The sequence below is a fragment of the Zingiber officinale genome, chromosome 11B (genome assembly GCF_018446385.1).
Source record: "Zingiber officinale cultivar Zhangliang chromosome 11B, Zo_v1.1, whole genome shotgun sequence".
NCBI classification, from domain to species: domain Eukaryota; kingdom Viridiplantae; phylum Streptophyta; class Magnoliopsida; order Zingiberales; family Zingiberaceae; genus Zingiber; species Zingiber officinale.
In genome coordinates this window covers 34,406,182-34,432,580 of record NC_056007.1, presented here as the reverse complement: position 1 = coordinate 34,432,580, position 26,399 = coordinate 34,406,182, and the positions used below count along the sequence as shown (strand labels likewise).

General features: G+C 37.3%; 1 protein-coding gene and 2 pseudogenes across 1 annotated transcript; all 3 read right to left on the bottom strand.

The window, feature by feature from the left end:
• Positions 1-756: 756 nt before the first annotated feature.
• Positions 757-2,277, bottom strand: LOC122035197 (annotated as a pseudogene).
• A 648-nt stretch (positions 2,278-2,925) lies between these two features.
• Positions 2,926-4,562, bottom strand: LOC122035099 (annotated as a pseudogene).
• A 5,041-nt stretch (positions 4,563-9,603) lies between these two features.
• On the bottom strand, positions 9,604-11,646 carry LOC122034441 (lysophospholipid acyltransferase LPEAT1-like). The gene is made up of 5 exons (XM_042593697.1): positions 10,886-11,646; positions 10,212-10,313; positions 10,076-10,113; positions 9,862-9,894; positions 9,604-9,779 (listed from the first exon to the last, which is right to left on the bottom strand). The coding sequence occupies exons 1-4, from the start codon at positions 11,051-11,053 to the stop codon at positions 9,876-9,878; spliced, it is 327 nt and encodes a 108-aa protein (XP_042449631.1). The 5' UTR covers positions 11,054-11,646; the 3' UTR covers positions 9,604-9,779; positions 9,862-9,875.
• Positions 11,647-26,399: the final 14,753 nt, after the last annotated feature.

Sequence of the window (26,399 nt, the reverse complement as noted above, 5' to 3'; positions counted from 1 at the left end):
CACAAATACATGCATTTATACAGATATTATATATCCGCATAAAAGTTCTTTCACTTGTGTGTTTGGTAAAAGTCACATATCATACCATATTACACGAAATAAATATCCGTATTATCATACAGTGTTGAAATCACTTGATAAGATTCATTACCATTGGGTCTAGACAATCTTATTTTTTTGGACATGAAGAAATAAAGAAACCATTGCAATTGCCGAAAATACTAGGCCCACTAAAGGTACAAAAATGAAGGGTAAGTTGAAATCTGTCATAGAATAGATGCCTCGATTTACTATTTCTATCTATTAAAAAGATATCCTCTTATGCTTATTTAGGATATATCTATCATAAGTAATATCAAGTTATTATTATATTGTAAATAATATTATTTATAAGTGATAAATAATATCAACTATAATTCTATTAACTGTATGATTAGATAGAAACTATAATATTTAGAATATATATATATTTAAATAATAAGTAATATATTAATGGATATTATAATATAAGTTAAAATAATAATTAATATTATTTTAATATATTAAATTAAATAAATAATTATAAATAATAAAAACAAAAGAAAAAATATAATTATCCGAAAACTCTGTCTATCTACAAGGAGAACTTATGTCAACAAGGAAAACAATATATATTGTTTCTTTTAATTACGATTATAATGAATTAAATATTTATTTTTGAATTAAATGTTTATTTTTGTTCGCTACAAATAAAATAAGCGAATTTAGTACTATACTTTAATTTTTGGAACTATGATTCAAAGGAAAGAAACCGTGGAGTTGAAATAACTCACTCAGAACACCTTTTAAAAGATTACGTGGTACTATTAGGTCGAATAAACCTTTTTCGAATAAATACTCAGATGTTTGTGAACCCTCGAGTATTGTCGTATTTAATGTTTGTTCAATTACTCTTTTACCCGCAAATGCAATGGTTGCATTAGGTTCAACAATAATGATATCTCCTAACATAGCGAAACTAGCTGTTACTCCACCGGTTGCTACATAAAATAACTTTTTATCTAATTGATAATTATATAAAGCAGAAGAAATTTTAGCCATTTGCATCAAGCTCAAACTTCCTTCTTGCATGCGTGCTCCTCCAAAAGCACACACATAATGACAGGTAGAGATCGATTAGTAGCATATTCGATCAAACGAGTAATTTTCTCGCCTACTATGGATCCCATACTACCCCCCATAAACTTATAATCCATAACGCCAATAGCTGCGGGAATACCATTTAGTTGACCTATGTCTGTTTGAACAGCTTCAATTAAACCTGTCTTTCTTTGATAAGAATCGATACGATCTATATAAGAATCAGAATCCAGTTCTTCTTCTAAAAAATCGATATGATCTCTATCAGAATCCGGTTCTTCATCAAATTCAACGGGTGAATCAAATTCAATGGGGTCTACAGATACCATATCTTCATCCATGGGATCCCAAGTTCTGGGATCAATCGAAAGTTCAATTCTATCTGAACTACTCATTTTCAAATGATATCCATAAAATTCAAAAATATACATTTTTTCACCAAAAATTTGTTTATAATGTGATTCATAACAATTTTCACATTGAACCCATAATTGTCTGAATTTATGGAAAGGATTATCATTATGATTGGATTCTACTCTAATATCCAAATCATCGATATTTTGACTAGTTCTTATACTTGAACGATCACTCTCACTACTATTTTTATTTTCAGTATAAATGAAATTATAAATGTAACTTTCACTGTAATTGTTGGTACTACTCGAAATAGAACTATTAATACTGACTTCAGAACGAAGATAACTATCAATGCTACTAATAATGTTCTTTTTCCAACTGGATTCAGTATCATTACATGTATGATTCTTTTTCTTAGATTTAGACCCCCTATTCAAATAACTAGAAACAATAATTTTCTAGTTCACTCATAAAGGAACTATCATTGTCAACCTCAAAAATATGATTTTCAATATCAAAAAATATGGAGTAACGATCACCATTACTATCCCTAACAAAAAAAGTGTCATCAGAGATCAAACTCCAAATATTCCTGATATCAAATAAATAATCAACATTATTGAAACTATAATTACTAATACGATTCCAACTAGGAACCTTTTTCTCCATATCATTTAGAATAGGTTGTTCACTTCTATCTGTATGTCCAATACTATCAACACTATCTATTGATTTACTCGGCCCACATCTATGTTCTACCTTCTCGTTGGAAAATAAAAAATTGCACCACCATTTGAACATAGAAATACCTCCTATTTAATAAAAATACAAAAAATTTGTTGAATAATCATTTGACCTTAACTATCAGAATTAAGCATATGAATCTAAACATTAGAATTGTTAACTAATGAGGAGTAAGTATTGAAAGAAAAAATTATCTTTTGTGGAAATTCGAAGTATTACTTCAATATATTAATAGAATCTTTTTCTCAACTTTTGTCTTTAATAAAAAATAAAAAGACACAGCTTTTTCCCATATGATGTATAAAATACCATGACATCCAAACCAAAGAATTGTGAAAAGTTTCTATTTCAACATGCAATGAAAAAGACAATATATAGGATGATGGGTAGAAGGAGTCTTTCCCTTGGCTTGATCTATGGACCGAAATGAGAAGATATAAAAAAGTCCACCACTCCCGAGGATCCCTAAAATTGGATTAAATTCATTATAGATCCAACAATAAACAATAGAAGTATTGAGTTGTTTAGTCTTCGATCCTTTATTTAGACCTTATCTTATATTATATATTTATATTTAGATATCATATAAAGTAAAAGAAACAGAAACATATATGCAAATACATAGTATATATAGGATGCTTGTTCTTTTTTTTTTATTCGGTAATTGGCCCAATCTTTTCCTAAAAAAGATTGGGCCGACTTTAATTGCAATCAATTAGGAGAACAAACAGGAATTACTGAATTATGCACACTTAGATTTTCTCTTTATCTAGCTTATCTACTGGTTCAAATTCGAATTTGATCTCTTTCCATACTTCACAAGCAGCGGCTAGTTCAGGGCTCCATTTGGAAGCTTCACGGATAATTTCATTACCTTCATGAGCAAGATCATGTCCCTCATTATGAGCTTGTACACACGCTTCTAAAGCCACCCTATTAGCTACTACACCAGGTGCATTTCCCCAAGGGTGTCCTAAAGTTCCTCCTCCAAACTGTAGTATGGAATCATCCCCAAAGATTTCGGTTAGCGCAGGCATATGCCAAACACGAAGACCGAAGCCACGGGTATAACACCTGGCATAGAAACCCAATCTTGAGTGAAGGAAATACCACGACTTCGATCTTTTTTAATAAAATCATCACGTAATAAATTAACAAAACCTAAAGTCATTTTGCGTTCCCCTTCCAGTTTACCTACTACTATACCAGAGTGAATATGGTCTCCACCAGACATACGTAATGCTTTAGCTAGTACACGGAAATGCATACCATGATTTTTCTGTCTATCAATAACTACATGCATTGCGCGATGGATGTGAAGAAGTAGGCCATTGTCGCGGCAATAATGAGCCAAGCTAGTATTTGTAGTGAATCCACTAGTTAAGTAATCATGCATTATGATAGGAGCTCCTAATTCTCTGGCAAATATGGCCCTTTTCATCATTTCTTCACATGTACCTGTAGTAGCATTCAAGTAATGCCCTTTAATTTCACCTGTTTCGGCCTGCGGTTTATAAATTGCTTCAGCACAAAATAGGAAACGATCTCTCCAACGCATAAATGGTTGTGAGTTCACGTTTTCATCATCTTTGGTAAAATCAAGCCCACAACGTAGACACTTATAAACTGCTCTACCGTAGTTTTTTGCAGATAATCCCAATTTTTGTTTAATAGTACATCCCAATAGGGGACAATCATATTTGTTCAACTTATCTCTTTAAACCTGAATGCCGTGAGGTGGGCCTTGGAAAGTTTTGGAATAGGAAGTCAGAATTCGCAGATCCTCCAAACGTAGAGCTCGTAAGGCTTTGAAACCAAACACACTACCCACAATGGAAGTAAACATGTTAGTAGCAGAACCTTCTTCAAAAAGGTCTAAAGGATAAGATACATAAGCAATATATTGATTATCCTCCCCAATAACAGCCTTGATGTGGTAGCATCGCCCTTTGTAACGATCAAGACTGGTAAGTCCATCAATCCACAAAGTTGTACATGTACCAGTAGAAGATTCGACAGCTACCGCAGCCCCTGCTTCTTCGGGTGGAACTCCAGGTTGAGGAGTTACTCGGAATGCTGCCAAGATATCAGTATCTTTGACTTCATAGTCAGGAGTATAATAAGTCAATTTGTAATCTTTAACACCAGCTTTAAATACAACACTTGCTTTAGTCTCTGTTTGTGGTGACATAAGTCCCTCCCTACAACTCATGAATTAAGAATTCTCACAACGACAAGGTCTACTCGATATGGATTATGCGTGAATGAAACCTTTGACAAAAATCTTTCAAAAAAAATAATATTCAACTAATATTATCAACAAATTTCAATGTTATGTTAAAATTAAATGGTTTGTTATTAGACCATGTATTTGATTCATCAAATACATCATTATTGTATACTCTTTGATATATATAACGCAACCTAATGTTTGTTTTGCAAATTTACAATTAAATTTATCTCCTTATTCTTTTGAATCTAATCTAAATATCTAAATACTAAGAAAAATTCCCTCTTGACGGTGATATATGTTGTATATGTAAATCCTAGATGTGAAAATAGGCATAATTCATCCAAAAAAGGGTATAAAGAATAGATAGGCAGAAATCAAATATTTAAAAAAATAGAAAGAACAATTGTAAAATACCGGAAATAGGAGAATAGTAATAAGGGAATTTTTTGGAAATTTTTTGGGAATATTTCGGAGCTCGTACGGACGAGTTGACGAGGATAAAAACGAGGCCCGGAAAAGCCTGTTTAGGCTACCTTGTTTTAATGAGGAAAAATTTTATCTTCTTTTCCTTTTTCCTTTCTTATTTTTTTTTCCCTTTTTCTCTTATTCCTCCCGTGTGCCCTAGCCTTTCCCTTCGCTCGGCGACTTCTCCTCTCTGCCCTAACCGGCGCTGCCGCAGCAGTTCTTCTTCTCCCCAGCCGATTCCTTTTCTTCTTCTACCTCCGAGCAGCGTCGGCTGCCACCACCAGTGTGTCTGCCGAAGCCGTTGTCGCCACTGGATTGCCGGTCACCAGGTTCGACTCACCACCGATTGTAGCCAGCCCCGGTCGACCAGCGATTTCTCCCTCCGGCACAAAAGCCATGGCCAAGGAAGCCTCGAGCCGCCTCCCGATCCTCCTCTTCCTCACATCCTCCTGAGCCGCACTCAACGCCATTGACTCCTCTCGGCCGATTCTCTGCGCCGGCACCCGAGCCCTAGCGCCGACCGATGCGCCTCCCTTCTTCCTCTCCTCTGTGCCCTAGCCTGAAACCCACCGCCAGCATCCTAGGTACCTGATCGCAACCCCTTTGTACCCTAACTAACACGGTCAGAGAGGTTCTGTGGGTTCTCCAGCAAAGAGGAAGTTGTCGACACTGAGTTGAGGTAAGCTACGGCTGAGAACAGATTTGGTAGGAAATGTAGTTTACATTTTCTGTATAGGTTTGTAGAGATTAGGTAATGTTTGGTTTGTAATCGTCACTGCTTGATCTCTCCTTTTGATTCCATCCAGTGAGGATTGGTTGGAAGTGATCTTGGTTCTAGGGGTGTTTCTTGCCGGCAGCACTCAAACAAACGTCGTCAGGGGTTTTGGATCAAGAGCAAAGGTAAGTATGTGTACTGTGAAGAAAGGAAAGAATTTGTTACTAGAATTTGTTTTAGGTTTAACTTTAAATCTGTTTGTGTTAAGGGAATTAGGTTTGGATTTAATCTAATGGGTTGATTGGGGATTAAGTTACTAACCCTAATTAACTATTAGATTTAAATAGGTAAATTGAGATTATGTGATTAGGGTTTTACCCTAAATTAGTTTTAGGGATTTTATTTAGCTATTTTTTTTTATGAATGTAGCTAAATAAAATATTTATGTTATTTGACGCAGGACTCTGATTCGAGACGGTATCTCGACGAGTATCTTGATTACCGGATAGGACCATCTTATCAGAGGCGGGTACTTTTGACTTTATGTCGTTTGATATATATAGTAGTGAATTTAACAAATTTCATTAATTATGTTCCTCATTCTGTTTCGGTTAATCACTACCCAAAACTTGTTACATGCTTGATTGATTGCTTGGTTTGCATCGCATGTATACTTTACCTGTTTATACATGCTTGTAGGGGTAGTGATATACCATGCTTCACCATGTTCAGGACCTAGATTGTATACCTTATCTGATCTGTGTACCGTTGTTATGATTCATTGACTTATGGTGCACTTTCTATATATATACATGGTTTAGCTCAGGATATTTTGTGGTTAGTGCCATGCACCATTTGCATGATTGTATGCTGTGTGATAGTCCGCTCCATTATTGTTGAGCACATCGCTAGTTACATGGATCTGCACACACCACCACTCATGGGTTAGTGGTCGATTCAGGCAGTGTGTGTTGCCGCAGGGACTTTGTTTGGCTCCGTTAGTCCGCTCATGGGTAGCGTGATGCAACGTGTTAGCCGGCAGGGATTCCTCCCCGTCATCGTGTACCGGGAGTTGAGAGCATTGTGCTCCCCCATTTATGATTTGGGGTAGGAGGATAGGTGTACTCCGACAGCATCCCGTCCACTCGGTCACTCATCAGGAGCAGTGACGACAGAGTGCACGGTTGTCATAGCCCTACCCACTCAGCCTCACTATTGGGTGTGAGATGATTGACTGGCGTCAGGGGTGACCAGGACGCATCATTAGCATCATATGCATGATGCATTTATTGCTTGTGTTTGTGTTTACTGTATTTATATGCTGCATATTGTTTGGATACCTATGTTTGACATGCTTACAGGATTTCCATATCACTCAGACTGTTTGTCCTTATACCCAGGTCCTGGTTAGTACAATTTCTCTTCTGTTTACTTCAGATGCATTTTTATCTTACTTATATCAAGAGTTTGTACGCATGATTAGTGTTAGGTGTTATTTCCCTACTTTGTATATCAGTTGTACCTGCTGAGTGTTGGACTCACCCCGCCTCCATTGTTGTTATTTTTTAGGTTGATGCTGTCAGGAGAGAGTTCCAGTTGCTAGTCCCCTGCAGACCACGAGGGCTTAGTAATCTTTTGGTTTTTTTCTTTATTAGTCTATGTTCAGACTTATTCTGTTTTTGATACTATGGATTTTTGATACTATGGATATGGTATGGATTTTGTGATGTCGATGGATTTGGTTTGGTTTTGCTTTTACTACATGCCTGCCTAAACGACAGAAGAGGTAAATTGATCTTATCGTCGGATTTGTGTTTTATGAGTGTAGTTGAGTAGGGTGGATTTTGAGTCTTCTATTCATTGCTTATTAAATTGCGTGGAATGTCTGTGTGTTGTGTTTATTTACTGTTATTATTCCAGCCGCATGTGGCTGAGGTATATGGATATGTAGAAAGTTTCAGATTGTCCGCCGTACAGGGGAGATGTTGCCGAAATTTCTTCGGACAGGGACTCCTCCGGGGCGTGACAACAATAGCCAACAAGATCGAAATATTGAATCATAAATGTAGTTTGGGTTCAAATTCTATATATATTGGAATCCAATATGGATGATCTTTTCTATAATGATAGAGAAATTAAAGAGATTTACTCGTGATTTCATGTACTTGATATTTCTTTTGAAAAAAAGAGGGATTGGCTGAACTTTAAAATTTACTCTTTACTCATTCAATGAGTATATGATTGAATTGTATTCGGTTGGGTGACAATAACTAAATCGAGTGCTAACTCCCATTTATTTCTTATTGTATTGAATTAACTGATCAATCTGCTATCAGACATTTATTTCCCCCTTGGCATGGCACTATTACAAAAAAAATTTCGACATATTTCACTTTAATTATAATTATGAGAATTAATCCTACCCCTTCTAGTCCTGCGGTTTCCACACAAAACCTCGGGTGTATCACTCAAATTATTGGCCCAGTACTAGATGTTGTTTTTCCTCTGGGCAAGATGCCTAATATTTATAACGCTTTAGAAGTTAAGGGTCGAGATACTGTCGGTCAGCAAATTAATGTGACTTGTGAAGTACAACAATTATTAGGAAATAATCGAGTTAGAGCTGTAGCTATGAGTGCTACAAATGGATTAACGAGAGGAATGGAAGTAATTGATACGGGAGCTCCTCTAAGCATTCCAGTCGGTGGAGCTACACTCGAACGAATTGTCAACGTTCTTGGGGAACCAGTTGATAATTTAGGTCCTGTAGATACTAGCACAACATCTCCTATTCATAGACCCGCACCCGCCTTTATAGAGTTGGATACAAAATTCTTAATCTTTGAAACAGGAATTAAAGTAGTGGATCTTTTAGCTCCTTATCGCCGTGGAGGAAATATAGGAGTATTTGGCACTACAAAAAAAAATGTTTTTTGCGACGAATTTAGCAACGAATTTTTAAAAAAATTAATTGCAAAAAGTTTTAGCGACGAAATCTGCGACGAATATTTTTTGTCACAGAAAAGTCGTCCCTAAATATTTGCAACGGAAAAATGAAATTCGTCGCAAAGTCTGCGACGAAAATAAAATTCGTCGCAAAATTAGTTGGAAACATAGTAAGATTAGAAAACGAGGATCTGCGACGAAAATATAATTTGTCTCAAATTTTGCAACGAATTTTCATATTTGTTGCTACTTTTTGCGACGAAGATAATAATTCGTCGCAAAATTTGGGATGAATTATTTTTTCGTCGCAAAATTAATTGGAACACCACAAAATTTAGAAATTCAAATCTGCAACGAATTTTGAATTTTGCGATGAATATGAAAATGCGTCGCAGAATCTGCGACGAATCAAAAAATTCGTCACAAATTCCGCGACAAATCAGAAATTTTGTCGCAAAATCTGCAACGAATCTGGAAATTCGTCGCCAAATCTGCAACAAATTTTTATATTCGTCGCAGATTCTGCGACAAATTTTCAAATTTGTTGTAGATGTTTGCAACGAATCCAAAAATTCGTTGCAGAATCTACAAGTATATCTTCAATTATGAGTCTTGCAACGAAATGAATATCGTCATAAAATTTATCGCAAATCTACGACGAATTTCTAAATTTGTCGCAGATTCTGCAACGAATTTATAAATTTGTCGCAAATTCTGCAACAAATTTCAAAATTCATCGTAAAAATCTGCGACAAATCTGAAAATTCATCGCATATCACTACATTACGATAATTTTGCGACAAAAATATTTTTGTCGCAAAATTAATTCTTAAACATAATAAAAATGATCCAAAATTATTTAATTTCTATATTCAACCTGGATAATACAAAAATATCTATCAAATTCATACACATCGTTTATAACACATCATATCTAACAAAATAAAACTATATATTAAACCAAATCACAATTTATACATCAAATCCAAACATCATAAAATATCTATAAAATCCAAACATTTCATACATCAAAATACAAACATCATCTAATATCCATACAATCCAAAACATTTCATACATCAAAAAGGTCTAATATCCATACAATCCAAATATCATAAGAAGTTTTAAACCATCCATACATCAACAAATATCCAAACATCACTAAATCTTCTCCATCTTCTTCGAATATTCTTTTTTTTCCTGCATCAAAATAAAAATACAAATAATATCAATGATTATAAGAAAGAAATTACTATATATGAACACCAAAAATAAATCTTACTCCGACATTGATTATCATTGCGGCTGACCAATCCTGTTACAAACAAATTAACAATATTAACAAAAAAAGAAACGTTTACAATCAAATAACTAATGTTCAAAAATACTAATTGTGAGATAAAGAATATTCATACAAGAAAGTGTTGGTTCGAAATGTTAGTTGAAAATTAGTAAGCAACAAGTCAAAAAATGAGAAAATAATAGAAGAAAAATACCTGATGAGACCAACTAAGGGAAGCTGAGCTACTGATCTCTTCAACAAAAAGTGTCAGTTCAAAATGTTAGTTGAAAATTAGAAAGCGCAGTATCTTCATAATTTCACATGCATTTGTCGAAAAATTAATAACATACCTTTGCAACAAAACTTAGAAAGGCTGATGACATATGATAAAGAATATCCACATAAGAAATGTGATTTGAGACAATCGCGTATGGCTTTTCAAATTCATCGACCTAATTTCAAAAATTATGGAGTTTAGAAAAATAATATAAGATATCTAATGTTCTATAGAGGTTCCTACATCTGAAAGAGGAAAATCTCCTAAGCATGAAGAGTTATATTTGTTTAAAAGACCAGTTCAATGACTTACATCAAGAAACATGGTTTTAGAATTTTGGTATCGAATAATAGGGGCGCGTAACAGCATGAACAGAACAAGAAACTTTGAAAATATTTCACCATCGCCTCATTTTGTTGTCACAAATTATCATTATTAAAAAATTTGCATATACCTTTGGATCTATTTCACCATATTCTCATTTGGTATCACCCTTCAGAAAAGTAAATAAACTTACGCATGTAGGAGGTATTTCTTGATGATTTTTGTAGGAGGTATTTCTTGATGATTTTTAAGTGGATTGATCACTAAGTTGTCATTAAAAACAATAATAATGCTGTTTAAGATGAATAATAGGAACATTCAACATCATGAACTGAACAAGAAACAACAAATCAAGTGGATAAAGAATGAATCAACAACTTAATTCAAACTTGGAGAGATAGTTCTAACCCAATATGGTAATACCTCATTGTCGAGACTCATGTGACTCTCTTTGATCCAATAGAAACCAAACGTAAAGAGCATTGCTCTAGAGGCAAATCTCCCGCACCGCACAACTACCACCCTCCTCCACCTCGTCATGTGAGCATAGTCCTCCTGGCCATTCTCCCGACTCGGAGGCGAGAACAGCATGCAGATCCGGAAGATAAGGTAGTAAAGCACGAGTATCAACACCCTTGCAACCACGTGAATCGGCACCAGCGTCACCGCCGTGATCCCTAACTTGACCTTCTACGTCGCAGGAAACTGCCCTAGGCCCATTACACCGTAGGCGTCCCGCGCCAGCCAAGAGCTAGGCGCGGCATCCGGCGGCCGGCTAGAGCCAGGGGCGGCCTCTCGCGGTCGGCAAGGGCCAAGCGCGGCCTCTCGCGGCCGGCCTGCGCCAGGCGCGGCCTCCCGCGGCCGGCCTGCGCCAGGCGCGGCCTCCCGCGGCCGGCTAGCGCCAGGCGGGCCTCCCACGGCCGGCTAGCACCAAGCGCTGCCTCCCGCAGCCGGCCAGTGCCAGGCGCGGTCTCCCACGGCCGGCCAGAGCCAGGTGCGGCCTGCTAGCGCCAAGTGCGAGCTCCCACGGGCGACCAGTGCTAGCAACGGCCTCCTGCGGTAGGAGAGAGCCAGCCGCTGGCAGACGAGTGTCGGAAGACCCGTCGGAGAAGGAAGAGAGGCATGAAGAGGACGGGAATCACCTCCACGTGCCGCCGCTGCCAAGGCAAATTAGGGCAAAGGGTAAAGGAACGGGTGAGTTAAAAAGTTAGGTTTTCTTTTTGCCACAAAGATTAATTCGTTGTTAAATTCGTAGTAGAATCTGCGACGAATTTTGAAATTCGTTGCTGATCTGTGACAAATTTTGAAATTCGTTGCTAATCTGTGATGAATTTTGAAATTCGTCGCAGAAGTAATTCTTTTTTAAATATATAAATTTAGGTTTTCGTTGAGGCACTTATAGAGCTCGGAATTAGATGAAATCAGTTCCTATGGGTTCCTATAAATCTCCTAATTTTATAAATTTCTTCAAACACTAATTTTACCTGACCGGTGATTTTGTTTAAGCGAAGTTGTAAAAAAATTGTTAATCATATTTTAAAAAAATCATCAATCTCAATATATTGGGTAAAATTAATATTTGAAGCTATCTTTATGATGAGGAGATTTATAGCAACACATGGAAACTTGTTTCATGTAATTCTGATCTCTCCAGGTATCTCAATCGGCTTCGGAAAGTTTATTTTTTAAAAATAACAATGGTCAATTCTACGACGAGTTTCAAAATTCGTTGCAGAATCTGAGACGAATATATAAATTCGTCACAGAATCTGCGACGAATTTTTAAATTTGTCGCTGATCTGCAACGAATTTCAAAATTCGTCGCAGAATTGACTCCTTTTTTATATAAATTTAGCATTTCCAAAGCCAGTAGAGGTATCTAGAGAACTTGGAGTTAGATGAAACCAGTTCCTATAGGTTCCTATTAATCTCTTGATTTTATAAATCTCCTCAAAAACTATTTTCAACCAACCGGTGATTTTTTTATGTAACGCCCACCCTTCTTACCCTAGGGCGGCGCTACGTTCGTACATACTTCAGTTATACTATGGCAGCGGAAGAACAAAATTTTTTTTCTTTTTAAACATTCATTTTATAAGCATGATATCACAGATTAAATGTGCATATGTTGATTCTATAACTAATCATATTAATTTGTCCGGATCGTTCTTTGCCGAGCCACCACCACACACATCACTATCTGCTCCTCCTGTTGCTCCTCTAGCTCATCCAGCTTCTTTATCTGCGGTACAAGGAAAGTAAGCTGTGAGCACTCATGGCTCAGTAAGTTCCTTTCCTACTCACTAAAACCGAAAAGCATCGTATATTAATATCATGCGTAGTATCATAAGCATACGACATACAAGGGTATCATATTCATATCATGACATTATATCATCAGATAATTCAAGCACATATGTAGGCAATGCATCATGAATTTGAAAGCTTATACTTATAAGTACTTGAAATTCATATCATCATTAGAGGGGATCCCGGTTTAGAGGGGATCCCGGTTTGTACCACATACATAATGCGCGCGCTTCTTAAATAGGTCCAAGGTAGCAAGTCTTGAACCCTACCATACATACATACTAGGTCCGAGTCTTACTCCATCGACCTAGGGCATTCAGAAGCCCATTTCTGACGAGGCCCGAGTCTTATTCCATCGACCCCGGGGCGTTTACGGAGCCCACCCTTGGTACAAACCATACAAAAATAATTTATCATGCATAACTATCATATCATATCCCTAACAATCTTTCATGCATTTCATTTTTTATTTCTTTTCATTATGTATAGCATTTCCTATGCTATCACATATCATGGCATTTACATAACATAAATTTCATTCTTTTCTCATTATGTATAGCATTTCCTATGCTAACACATATCATGGCATATACATAGCATAAATTTCATTCTTTCTCATTATGTATAACACTTCCTAGGTTCCTTTCCCTTTTTTTTTTCTTTTATTTTCAATTATCTTCTAAACAAGAAAACAAATACATGATCCTTAACATTTCATAGGGAGAACCTCGTACTAGTTGGGTAAAACAATAATTTCCCTAGCCTCTTAAAACTATTTTTGGCCGAAATTCTAGGGTTAAGTACTCCTTTGATCAAGCATCATATAGGTGTAAAAACATGAAGAAGATCCCTTTTCCATGGCATAGAAAATCTATCATGTAGTGTAGACTTAGTTAAACCTCACTAGATTTCGAAAGCTCTTCTTAACCGAATTTTCTCAAACTTGTTTCTAGGTTTTAAAATCCTCATAAAATCTGAAAAATATATAAAAAGCCTTGTACCACAGGTGAGGGGAAGCTTACCTTCTTCGCTTAAGTTTCCTAGAGTTGAGAACTTGCTTGGACCTTTCTTCCTTGCTTGCTTTGCTCGGCACCAATGGAGGAGAGGAGTGGCTAGGTCTTTTGGTGGAGAGGAGGAAGAAGAGGCTTCTCTTTCCTCTTGTGTTGCTCGGCAACAAGAGAGAAAGAGGGAGAGAGTGAAGAGGAAGAAGAGGTTCTTTCTCTTGTGTTGCTCGGCAACAAGAAGAAGAAGAGAGGGAGAGGTGAGTCTCGGCACAAAAGGGAGGAGAGGAGGAGAATGAGTGGGGGATGAAGTTGAAGTCACCCCTCCATGCCTATTTATACTAAAATGAGGGGAGGAAACTTGACTTGATTCATCCTCCCTATTCATTTCTCCCCTTAAATGACAAGAATATTCTAGAGAAATGCCTTTTGAGTTCTCTCTTTTCTTTCCCTTAATTTCTCTCTTTTCTCTCCTTTAATTAAAATTCCTATCTCTCCTCTTACAATATCCTCTCCTATCCCACTTGGTTAACACATGCATGCATCCACAAGAGAACCAAGGATCAAAACTTGTTTATGTATATTTTTATTTCTTTTTACTTCCTTTTCCTTTTAAGTAGAAAGAATCCTTTCTTATTCTTAACTACTTAATCCTTTCTCTCCTTATCAATAATTCTCCTATCCCCTTTGGTATCCTATACATGTTCCTTACAAGAGATCTAAGGTTCAATCTCTCTTCTAACATTTTATTTTCTTTTGTACATAATAATTCGTATATTACTATATTATGCATTATGCATAAATATTTCATACATATATATATTATCTCATATTTCTTCCTTTTTGTCTACATTAATTCCATACATTATAAATCATGCATAGATGATTTATATTCTCAACTTTATTTTTTTTTCATAAAGTTTTAATCATCTAAATCCTTCCCATCTTAATATTCAACGTAGACTATCTACACATTCTTTTCATTACATTCGTACTCTCATTGCCCTTACTTTATCTAGGCTTTCTAGGGGTGTTACATTTTAGCACCAAGGTGTGCAAAAATTGTTAATCGCGTTTAAAAAATCATCGATCTCAATATATGAGGTAAAATTAATATTTGAGACTATCTTTATGATCATAGGATTTATAGCAAACTATAAAAACTTATTTTATATCATTCCAAATTCTCTAGGTACATCAACCATTTTTGGATATTTCAAAATAAACGTAACCTGTTAAATTACAACTTCTTATTAAAATTTTTCTAAGTCTTACATGCACGTAATTGATTTAGCAATTGAAGAAAAAAATATAGTTATTCAAATTATTTTTTAGGGGCATTTTTATCACGTAATTGATTAGGTGATTTATAGAAACTCCTAGGGACTAGTTTCGTGTCATTCTGAACCTTCTAGATATGTCAACCGGATTCGGAAAGTTTATTTTTTAAAAAAAATAACAAATTTTGTGACTAATTTTGAAATTCGTTGCAGAATCTGCAATAAATTTTGAAATTCATCGTAGAATCTGTGATGAATTTCAAAATTCGTTGCTAATCCGCGACGAATATCAAAATTCGTCGCAAAATTGACTATATATATATAAATTTAAGTTTTCTGATAACTTGAGTTTCAAAATTGTAATGTACAAAATTGAAGCCGTGGAAGGTCCACTCGAGACGGAGTTACGAGGAAGGCGCGAGCAACACAAGGTGGTCAAAGGGAGGAGCTTGAGAAGCTGTTGACCCTAGGTTGACCATCCGATCTTCTCATTGGCTTGAGAAGATCGTAGTAGGGCCATGACTAATCACGAATTAATTTAATTAATTGCTTGTGTATATGTGATGCATGATTAAGTAATTAATTAGTGCCTAACGATTAGATTATATCTAAGTCATGCACATGATGCACCCTTTCAATTAGATTAGATCTATCGAGTATATGATACGCATCATCGTTTAGATTTGATCTAAATCACGTCAACTCTAATGCCTACCGTGCCGTGATACCTATCACTACCTCGATCACATGTGTTGTTGAATCTGCCAAAGCAGAGCAACACATATTATCGTGGTAGGGTACAGAGGGACAATCTTGGTCCTGCTCATCAACGCATGGGCGAATACAAACTCAATTAGATTGAGTATTCCTAGTTAACTCAGTTGGATCGAGTACAACTATAGGCATTCTTCCAATGGTTGGAAAGATAGGACATAAATCACATTTATATTAATTCTTGGGCGTATTAGCCAAAGCTAACTCAAGTTTTAATATAACTACGTATAATGATCCTATAAACAAGAGTTGCATAGAGATGTAATTGGTAAATCGTTACCTACCGATGATACTAAGTCTTGGACGTATTAGCCAAAGCTAACTCAAGGGTTTGTATGATGTGGATCTTGTCCCACATGAATTATATAATTCAGTGGGAGCATCATTTAGTTAAAGGCCTAATTAAATGATTTAAAAGAATATGATATTTATTTTTTGCATTTTTCTGTTGTAGAATTGTCATGACGTCAAACACGAACAACTTCTCTCTGCGTTCTGTCCTTAAGAATGACAAGCTCAACGGAGCAAATTTCCTGGACTGGTATAGGAATTTGAGAAACGTTCTCATTCAAGAACGTAAACAGTACGTTCTGGAGCAGCCCATTCCGGAGGCACCTCCTGCCACTGCCACACGAGCTGACCAAGATGCTTATAAGAAGCATCAAGAAGATGCATTAGATGTATCCTGTCTCATGCTCGCGAGCATGAACTCTTAGCTTCAGAAGCAACATGAGTTAATGACTGCTTACGATATGGTTGAACATCTTCGTCAACTGTATCAAGGACAAGCATGGAATGAGAGATTTGAGATCTCTAACGCACTATTTCAATGCAAAATGCAAGATGGGACTCCTGTAGGTCCACATGTGCTCAAGATGCTTGGGTACATAGAGAACCTATAGAGATTGGGATTCCCATTTGATCAAGAGCTGACCACTAACTTGATCTTGCACTCCTTGCCCGAAAGTTATAGTCAACTTCATTCATTTGGTAAGGGAAAGTCCCAAGACAAAGGCAAAGGCAAGGCATTGAAGCCTAAAGGAGGGGTCACCAAGGATGCTACCTGCTTCCACTGCGATCAGATCGGGCACTGGAAGAGGAACTGCAAGGTGTACCTGGAAGATCTTAAGAAGAAGCGAAGTGAGACTTCCACTTCAGGTATATATGTTATAGAAGTCAATCTATCTATTTCTTCATCATGGGTATTAGATACCGGATGTGCATCTCACATTTGTACTAATGTGCAGGCGCTGAGAAATAGAAGGGCATTGGCGAAGGGCGAGGTGGACCTACGCATAGGCAATGGAGCACGGTATGCTGCTATTGCTGTAGGGACTTATTTTCTATCTCTGTCCTCTGGGCTTGTATTAGAGTTGGATGATTGTTGTTATGTGCCTGCATTAACTAAGAACATAATTTCAGTTTCTTGTTTGGACAAGAAAGGTTTCTCTTTTATAATAAAGGACAAATGTTGTTCAGTTTATTTAAAAGATATGTTCTATTGTAGTGCACCTCTGATGAACGGACTCTACATTCTAGACCTTGAAAGCCCTATCTATAACATAAATACCAAGAGGTTCAAGTCAAATGACCTGAACCAAACCTGTTGGTTGCTACTCGGAAAACCTAGAGGTTCCACTGTACAAAAATTTTATACAAAGGTCTGAACCTTTTCCTAGCTACCATGTGTTCTTTTAAATTAAATTTTGAATCGCCTGCGGAACTTAACACGTTTGATCCAAAACTTAATCTATTTTGTTCTTTTAGGTTTTGATTTGGATCTCCTGCGGAACTTAACACGTTCAATCCAAATCACCTAAGTTATTAATTTCATTAAATATTAATTTCCATAATTGGTTCCCAGTACTGACGTGGCGAGGCACATGGCCTTCTTGGATATGGGAGCAACCACCACCGACTAGACAAAACCTTTTATGGAAAGCTAATATTTAATTTCCTAAAATAACTTTAGGTTAACCGAAAGGAACAATCAAATCACAAGGAAAAGAAATAAACATAAGAACACTACATCGAAAATAAATTCAAAATACTAGAATCGTAAGCCTCTTGTATTTGGTATTATTTTCAAAAATAACTAGTATGATGCGGAAAGGAAAAAAATTACTAGTTATACCTTTTAGAAAGACCTCTTGATCTTCTACCGTATTCCTCTTCTAACCTCGGACGTTGTGTGGGCAACGATCTTCCGAGATGAGAAACCACCAAAGCACCTTCTTCTCCTCCTAGCTAGGTTCGGCCAAAACACAAGCTTCACCAAGGAAGAAGAAAAACCCAAACCAAACTCCAAGGGATGCAAGCTTTCTCTCCTTCTTCTTCTTCTTCTCCAAGTAGTATCCGGCCACCACAAGAGCTCCAAGGGAGAGGAAGAATTCGGCCACCACAAAGTGGAAGAGAGGGAGAGAGGATGGCCGGCCACAACACCAAGGAAAAGAGGGAGAAAATAATAGAGGTTGTCACCCATGAAGGCACCCCCACCCCTTCTTTTATATTCCTTGGCTTTGGCAAATAAGAAAATTTATTTAAAATAAAATTTCCTTAACTTTCCTTGACAAAATTAATTAAGAAAAATTAAATAAAATTTCTTAATCAATTAATCATGGCCGGCCACCTCAAATAGATAAATTAGGAGAGTTTCAATCAACAAAATAAAACTTCCTAATTTGTTTCCGGAAATTTAAAAAAATAAAATTTCCCTTTAAAATCCCTTCATGGTTGATAAAAAGAAATTTCTATAATTTTAATTTTTCAACATGTAAATAATTTTCAAAGAGAAAAAATAAAATATCATTCCAATCTACAAATAAGGAAAGAGATCTAATCTCTTTATTTAATCTTTTGTAGATCCTTTTAAGAGAGATATTTTGATTTTAATTCTCTTTAATAAATTATATCTTCCACATAATAAAAATTAAAAATTAAAATTCTTTTTAATTACATTAGGGCCGACCCCCTCTAGCTTGGGTTCAAGCTAGGGCCGGCCACCCATAAACCATGCTTAGGCCGGCCCTAGCTTGATTCCCAAGCTAGCTTGGTCGGCCCCCTTTAGGTGGGTATAGAAGGTGGGTATAGGTGGGTATAGTACTCTATAAATAAGAGGCTACGATAGGGACCGAGAGGAGAAATTGGTTTTGGTCTCCCGATAAAATTAAACATCCCGTGTTCGCCCCGAACACACAACTTAATTTTATCAATAATAATTCATTCCACTGGAGAACTATTATTGAACTACCGCACCAATCCCAAATTACATTTTTTTGGGCTCCTTCTTATTATGAGTGTGTTAGTCTCCCTATGTTTAAGATGTCAAATGCCCACTAATTAAGTGAGTTACTGACAACTCATTTAATTAATATCTTCATCCAAGAATAGTACCACTCAACCTTATCGTCATGTCGGACTAAGTCCACCTGCAGGGTTTAACATGACAATCTTTATGAGCTCATCTTGAGGACATTATCAACCTAGATTACTAGGACACAGTTTCCTTCTATAATCAACAACACACTATAAGTGATATCATTTCCCAACTTATCGGGCTTATTGATTCATCGAACTAAATCTCACCCATTGATAAATTAAAGAAATAAATATCAAATATATATGCTTGTTATTATATTAGAATTAGGAGCACACACTTCCATAATAACTGAGGTATTTGTTTCTTTATAAAGTCAATATAAAAGAAACGACCTCTAATGGTCCTACTCAATACACTCTAAGTGAACTAGTGTAATTATATAGTCAAGATAAACTAATACCTAATTACACTACGACCTTCCAATGGTTTGTTCCTTTCCATTTTGGTCGTGAGCTACTGTTTATAATTTATAAGGTACTGATAACATCATCTTCTGTATGTGACACCATATACTATGTTATCTACAATATAAATTAATTGAACAACTACAATTAAATGTAGATAATTTGACAAATGTGATTCTTTATTCAAAATAAATGTTTACAAAAGCTTAGGCTTTTAGTATACACTCTAACAAAACCTACCTCTAGCACTGTCGCTTAGGTCATATAAATGACAAGCGCTTATCCCAGCTCCATAAGGATGGTTTGCTGGACTCATTTGATTTTGAATCTTATGAGACGTGCGAGTCATACCTACTAGGCAAGATGACCAAGACTCCCTTTAGTGGGCACAACGAAAGAGCGACTGATTTGTTAGGACTCATACAGAGTGATGTATGTGACCCTTTCAATGTCGCTGATAGAGGCGATTATAAGTACTTCATCACATTTACTGATGACTTCAGTAGATATGGTTATGTGTACTTGATGACACATAAGTCTGAATCCTTTAAAATGTTCAAAGAATTCAAGAATGAAGTACAGAACCAGCTTGGCAAGAGTATTAAGATACTTCGATCAGATCGAGGTGGAGAATACCTTAGCCATGAGTTTCGTGACTACTTAGCTGAGTGTGGGATTCTATCCCAACTCACTCCTCCTGGAACACCACAGTGGAATGGTGTATCCAAAAGGAGGAATCGTACTCTATTAGATATGGTACGATCTATGATGAGTCACATAGATCTTCCGACATACCTTTGGGGCTATGCTCTAGACACGGCAGCTTTTATACTCAACCGAGTTCCATCCAAGGTCGTGATAAAGACACAATATAAGATATGGACTGGGAGAGATGTCCAGATGTCTTTCATGAGGATTTGGGGTTGTGAGGCTTACGTTCGACGTCAAGTCTCAGACAAGTTAGGACCCAAATCCGACAAGTGCTACTTTATTGGATATCCCAAGGAAACTAAGGGATATTACTTCTACATTCCCAGTCAGCACAATGTAGTTGTTGCAAAGACTGGGGTCTTTCTAGAAAGGGACTTTGTTTCTAGAAAGACTAGTGGGAGCACGTTCGATCTTGAAGAAGTTCAAGATGTGAACAATAGCACTGAAGCCTCGATGGAAGTTGAACTGGAACCACAAAGTGCTATGGATGATGTTGTTCCACAAAGAGTTGAGGAACAACAACCAGTTCAAGTAGACATACCTCTTCGCTGGTCTGATAGGGTACGTCGTCAGCCTGAGAGATACTCATTTCTCTTGTCTGACAATGATGATGTTGTGCTCATAGAGGATGAGCCTACGACCTATCAGGAAGCTGTGATGAGACCAGATTCCGAGAAATAGCTAGAGGCCATGAGATCCAAGATGGAATCCATGTACACCAACCATGTATGGACTTTGGTTGATCCACCTGAAGGGGTAAAACCCATTGGGTGTAAGTGGGTCTTTAAGAGAAAGACTGACATGGATGGACTTATCTATAAGGGTCGCTTGGTAGCTGAAGGTTTCAAGCAGATTCATGGTATTGACTATGATGAAACTTTTTCTCCAGTAGCGATGTTTAAGTCCATTCGGATCATACTTGCTATTGCAGCTTACCATGACTATGAGATATGGCAGATGAATGTCAAAACCGCGTTTCTGAATGGAAATATGCTCGAGGATGTGTACATGACACAACCTGAGGGTTTTGTAGATCCACAGCATACTAGCAGAGTATGCAAGCTGCATAGGTCCATTTATGGACTAAAACAAGCTTCTTGGAGCTGGAATCTTCGATTCGATCAAACAGTTTGGTTTCATCAAGAACGAAGATGAGCCTTGTGTCTACAAGAAGGTTGTAGGGGATATGCTTGTCTTCCTCATATTGTATGTGGATGACATACTACTCATTGGGAAAGACATCCCTTTGCTTCAGTCTGTCAAGACCTGGCTAGGGAGTTGCTTCTCAATGAAGGACTTAGGTGAGGCATCCCGCATTCTAGGGATATAGATCTATAGAGATAGATCTAAGAGATTGCTTGGCCTAAGTCAGAGTACATATATTGACAAGGTACTCCTTCGGTTTGCCATGCAGAATTCCAAGAAGGAATTTCTGTCGATGTCACATGGCGTGAGTCTTTCGAAGACTCAAGGTCCCTCTTCTAGAGAGGAGAGAGACCGTATGGATCATATCCCTTATGCTTCAGCCATAGGATCTATCATGTACGCCATGCTATGTACTCGACCTGATGTCTCGTATGCTTTGAGCATGACAAGCAGATACTAGTCAGATCCAGGTGAAAGTCACTGGATACCGGTCAAGAATATTCTTAAGTACTTGAGAAGGACTAAAGAATATTTCTTGATATATGGAGGCAATGATGAGCTACTGTAAAGGGTTACAGTGATGCCAGCTTCCAGACCGATCAGGATGATTATCGATCACAGTCAGGGTTCGTATTTAGCACAAATGGTGGTGTTGTGAGCTGTAAGAGTTCGAAGCAGGACACAGTAGCTGATTCTACGACAGAGGCCGAGTACATTGCTGCATCAGAGGCACCAAAGGAGGCAGTTTGGATCCACAAGTTCATCACTGAACTTGGGGTGGTTCCCAGTATCGCTGACCCTATTGAGATCTATTGTGACAACAATAGAGCTATAGCACAGGCGAAGGAACCTTGCTCACATCAGCGGACCAAACACATACTACGGCGCTTCCATCTCATTCGAGAGATTATCGAGAGAGGAGATGTGAAGATTTGCAGAGTACCCACAGAGGCTAACATCGCAGATCCCTTGACCAAGGCTTTGCCACAGAGGAAGCATGATGGTCACACTAGGTCATTGGGGCTTAGAGTCTATACTGATTAGCACTAGTGCTAGTGGGAGATTGTGGCCGGCCACACATAGTGAAGAAAAAAAATTCATTTTTCTCATTCAAGGCTATTCACTTCTTCTTCCTCCTTGAGCTCTCTCTTCTTGCTCTCCCTCTCCTATCTTGGCCGAACACCCTAGGTGCTAGGACACCTTGTTTGGTCCTTCTCCATCTAGTGTGTTCGTGTGGATACGTATAGAGGATTGTCTACGTTGACAATCTTGAGATCCGACAAGCCGTTGGCCTAGCGGGATAGCGAAGGGCATCACATTGAGGGTAACACTCTTATCTACTGTAGATCTAGAGTTTGTAAACTCGTACTCGTATTTTATTTTATTTTTCTTTGCACGGATCCGGTGGCTGGGGCTTTCGGTGTTTTCGCGACGCGAAAACGTGGTTTTCACGGCCCGAAAAACCCAACAATCTCAAGGTCAATTTTTAAGTCCTCCGAATGATTTTTCTTTTATTTTTAAATTTATTTAAATCTGGGGCGAATCCAGGATTCATCCCAAATTTGGGGACGAATTCTTGGATTCATCCAAGATTTCGGGACGAATTCCTGGATTCATCCCATATTTTGGGACGAATTCCTGGATTCATTCCAGATTTTCGGATGAATCCAGAAATTCATCCCAGATTTTAAAAAATTATACAAAAATTAATAAACTTTCGGAGAACCAAAAAATTGACCTAGGGATGTTAGAATTTCATGAAACAAGTTTCTATGGATTCCTAATTTTCTAGTGATCATAAAAATATCCTAATCTCGATTTTTAACCTAATATATTTAGTTTCGTGATTTTTTAAACAGGAATATGACCTAATTTGGGGTTAAAAAATCACAAAACTAAATAAATTAAGTTAAAAATTAGGATGAGGATACTGTTATGATGAGGATAAAATTAGGAATCCATAGAAACTTATTTCATAAATTTCTGACATCTCTAGGTCAATTTTTAGGCCGTCCGAATGATTTTTCCTTTTTTAAAATTATTTATGTAACAACCCAACCCTTTAGCCTCTTGGGCGGCCCTTGCGGCGGCGCAACTGGCCAAAGGGCCGGGTTGTTACAATAAAAAGGTGCCTTTTTATTGTAACGACCCGGCCCCTCGGCCCCTTTGGCGGCCCAACTGGCGGCCCCTTGACGGTCCCTTGGGCGGCCCAACCTGGCGGCCCATTTGGTGACCCCTTTTAGCGTCGACCGACGACGCTCAGCATTGCCGTTACTCACTAGGTCTTCTCACCCCTGGCCAGTGGATTTTTTCCTTCCCCAGGATTCGAACTCTAGACCTCTAGGCTAAGTACTCGAGTTTATGAATCCTGGTAGCCAAGTGAGCACCAGGATCGGCTCTGGCAGGCGTCTATGACGTATTCCACGTATCTATACTATGAGATGGCTGACTGGCATCAGGGGTGACCATGTCATTGACATCATATACATTGATAAATTTACTGATTGTGTTTGTTGCACTTATATGCTGCATTTGGATGGATGCATATGTTTGACATACATACAAGATTTATGATACTCTCGGTCTGACGACCTGACTATTCGGTAGGTGGCCCTGGTGAGTACAGTTCTTGTAACGCCCGCCCTCCCTGCTAACCCTAAGGGACGGGGCTACGATACTCTACATACGTATTACAGCGGAAGACATAAAAATTATTTTTCTTAACTTATTTCAAACCCAACTACACTAACATGGTTTCATAACATGATAACAAAATCAATAAAAACTTAACATCAAGTCACCAATAGTGTATTACATTTCACAAAACCAAAGCATAGTTCTTAAAGGTTTTAAAGCAAGTTCTTAATTAGTTGCCTAGCCACCGCCACACACATCTTCGTTGCCCCTCCTGCTGCTCCTTTAGCTCATCCAGCTTTTTCCTTTATCTGTGGTACAAGGAAAGTAAGATGTGAGCACTCATGGCTCAGTAAGTTCCTTTCCTACTCACTAAAGCCAAAAATCAACATATAATCAAAGAATGTATCAACAAGTCATAATCTCAACTAATCATGGCATAACCTAGCATTCTATTCAAGCATATCATGCATCATAATATAATCACAACTAGTCATAGCATATCAAGCATCACCATGGCCGAAACATATACATAGTGCATTGCATAAAACATAGCTAGACATGGCATAACAAACAAGTATTATGGTATATCAAAGCATGGCCGAAACATGTATATCAAAGCATCATACTATGGCCGAAACATGTACATCAAGGCATCATCATATCTATGGCCGAAATCTATATATCAAGCATCAACAAATCCATGGCCGAAACATGTCTATAAGGTATAGCATGAACATAGCATAATCATACCTTATCATGGCATATCATAATCAAGAGCATAACATGAAACATAGCATAATCATAAGGTGTATGCAATATGATTTTGGAAAACATGTATCCGAAAAACATGTGTATGTCTCATGATCTTTAAAACCATTTTCTTTTACATATATACTTGAAAGTACTCTCAACATAAGGGGGATCCCGGCTATGTACCACTTACATATTGCGCGCAACCTTGTAAGTCCAAGGTAGCAAGTCTTGAACCCTACGAGGTAAACATACTAGGCCCTTAGTCCTAGGGGCACTTAGGAGCCCATCCCTAACGAGGTCCTTAGTCCCCGGGGCGCTTATGGAGCCCACCCTTGGTACAAGCCACTCACATATAAAGTAAAGTACATGTCATACATATCATGTATCATAAAAGCATGCATCACTTAGGCACACATCATATCGTAAAAGTATGCATCACTTAGGTATACATCATGTCATAAAAGTATGCATCACTTAGGCATACATCATATCATAAAGGTATGCATCACTTAGGCATACATCATATCATAAAGGTATGCATCACTTAGGCATACATCTCATCATAAAGGCATGCATCACTTAGGCATACATCATGTCATAACAATATGCATCACTTAGGCATAGATCATAAAAACATGCATATCTTAAGCATAAAGCATATCAGCAAGCATGCATGATTTAACCACATAGCATATCATGAAAGCATGCATATTTTAAGCACTAAACATGGCATCAAAGCATGCATAATTCAACCACATATCATAACATAAGCATGCATATTTTAAGCACAAAGCATATCATATCATAAAAGCATGCATATCATATCATAAGTCATAAATCACAAGCATACATTTTAAGCATAAGGGTGTATCTTGTGATTATCCTATCATAGGAAACATGGTATCATATTTATCTTGGTTTTAAGCTTCCTAAACCCTTGTGGCCGAAACCCTTTAGAGCTCAATTTAGGTTAAACACAACATCCAAGCATGTGGCACATAAATTATCATCATAACATTTTCATAGGAAGCATTATAAACATGATTAACTTAGTTTCTAAGTTCCTCAAGTCCCTAATTTCATATGGACGAAACCTTAAGGTGTGAAACAAGGTTCCATATGATATAAAAGCATGGACAACTTTAAATCATATTTATAACATTTTTACCAAGGAACAAGGTAAACACATTTGACACATTTGAATTAGTTCCTAAGTTCTTTAAGCCCTTAACATATGTCATGGCCGAAATTTAACAAGTTCTCATTAGGGCTACAAACAAGCATACAAGCATGTGAACTTGGACTAACATTATGTATAAATTCATACAAGGCATCATACAATAGTTATGGGCGAAACATACCCTAGCATCATTTTAGGTCATAAAACAACATATAGCAATTGAACCTTGGCTTTCTACTTATCATATTTCATGTAGAGTGACATGAGCATATTTAATTTAAGTCCTAGGGTTTCTAGGGCATCTATTCCTTCATGACCGAAACATTCAAGGGTTCATTTAGGTCATGGAAAAATTATACAAG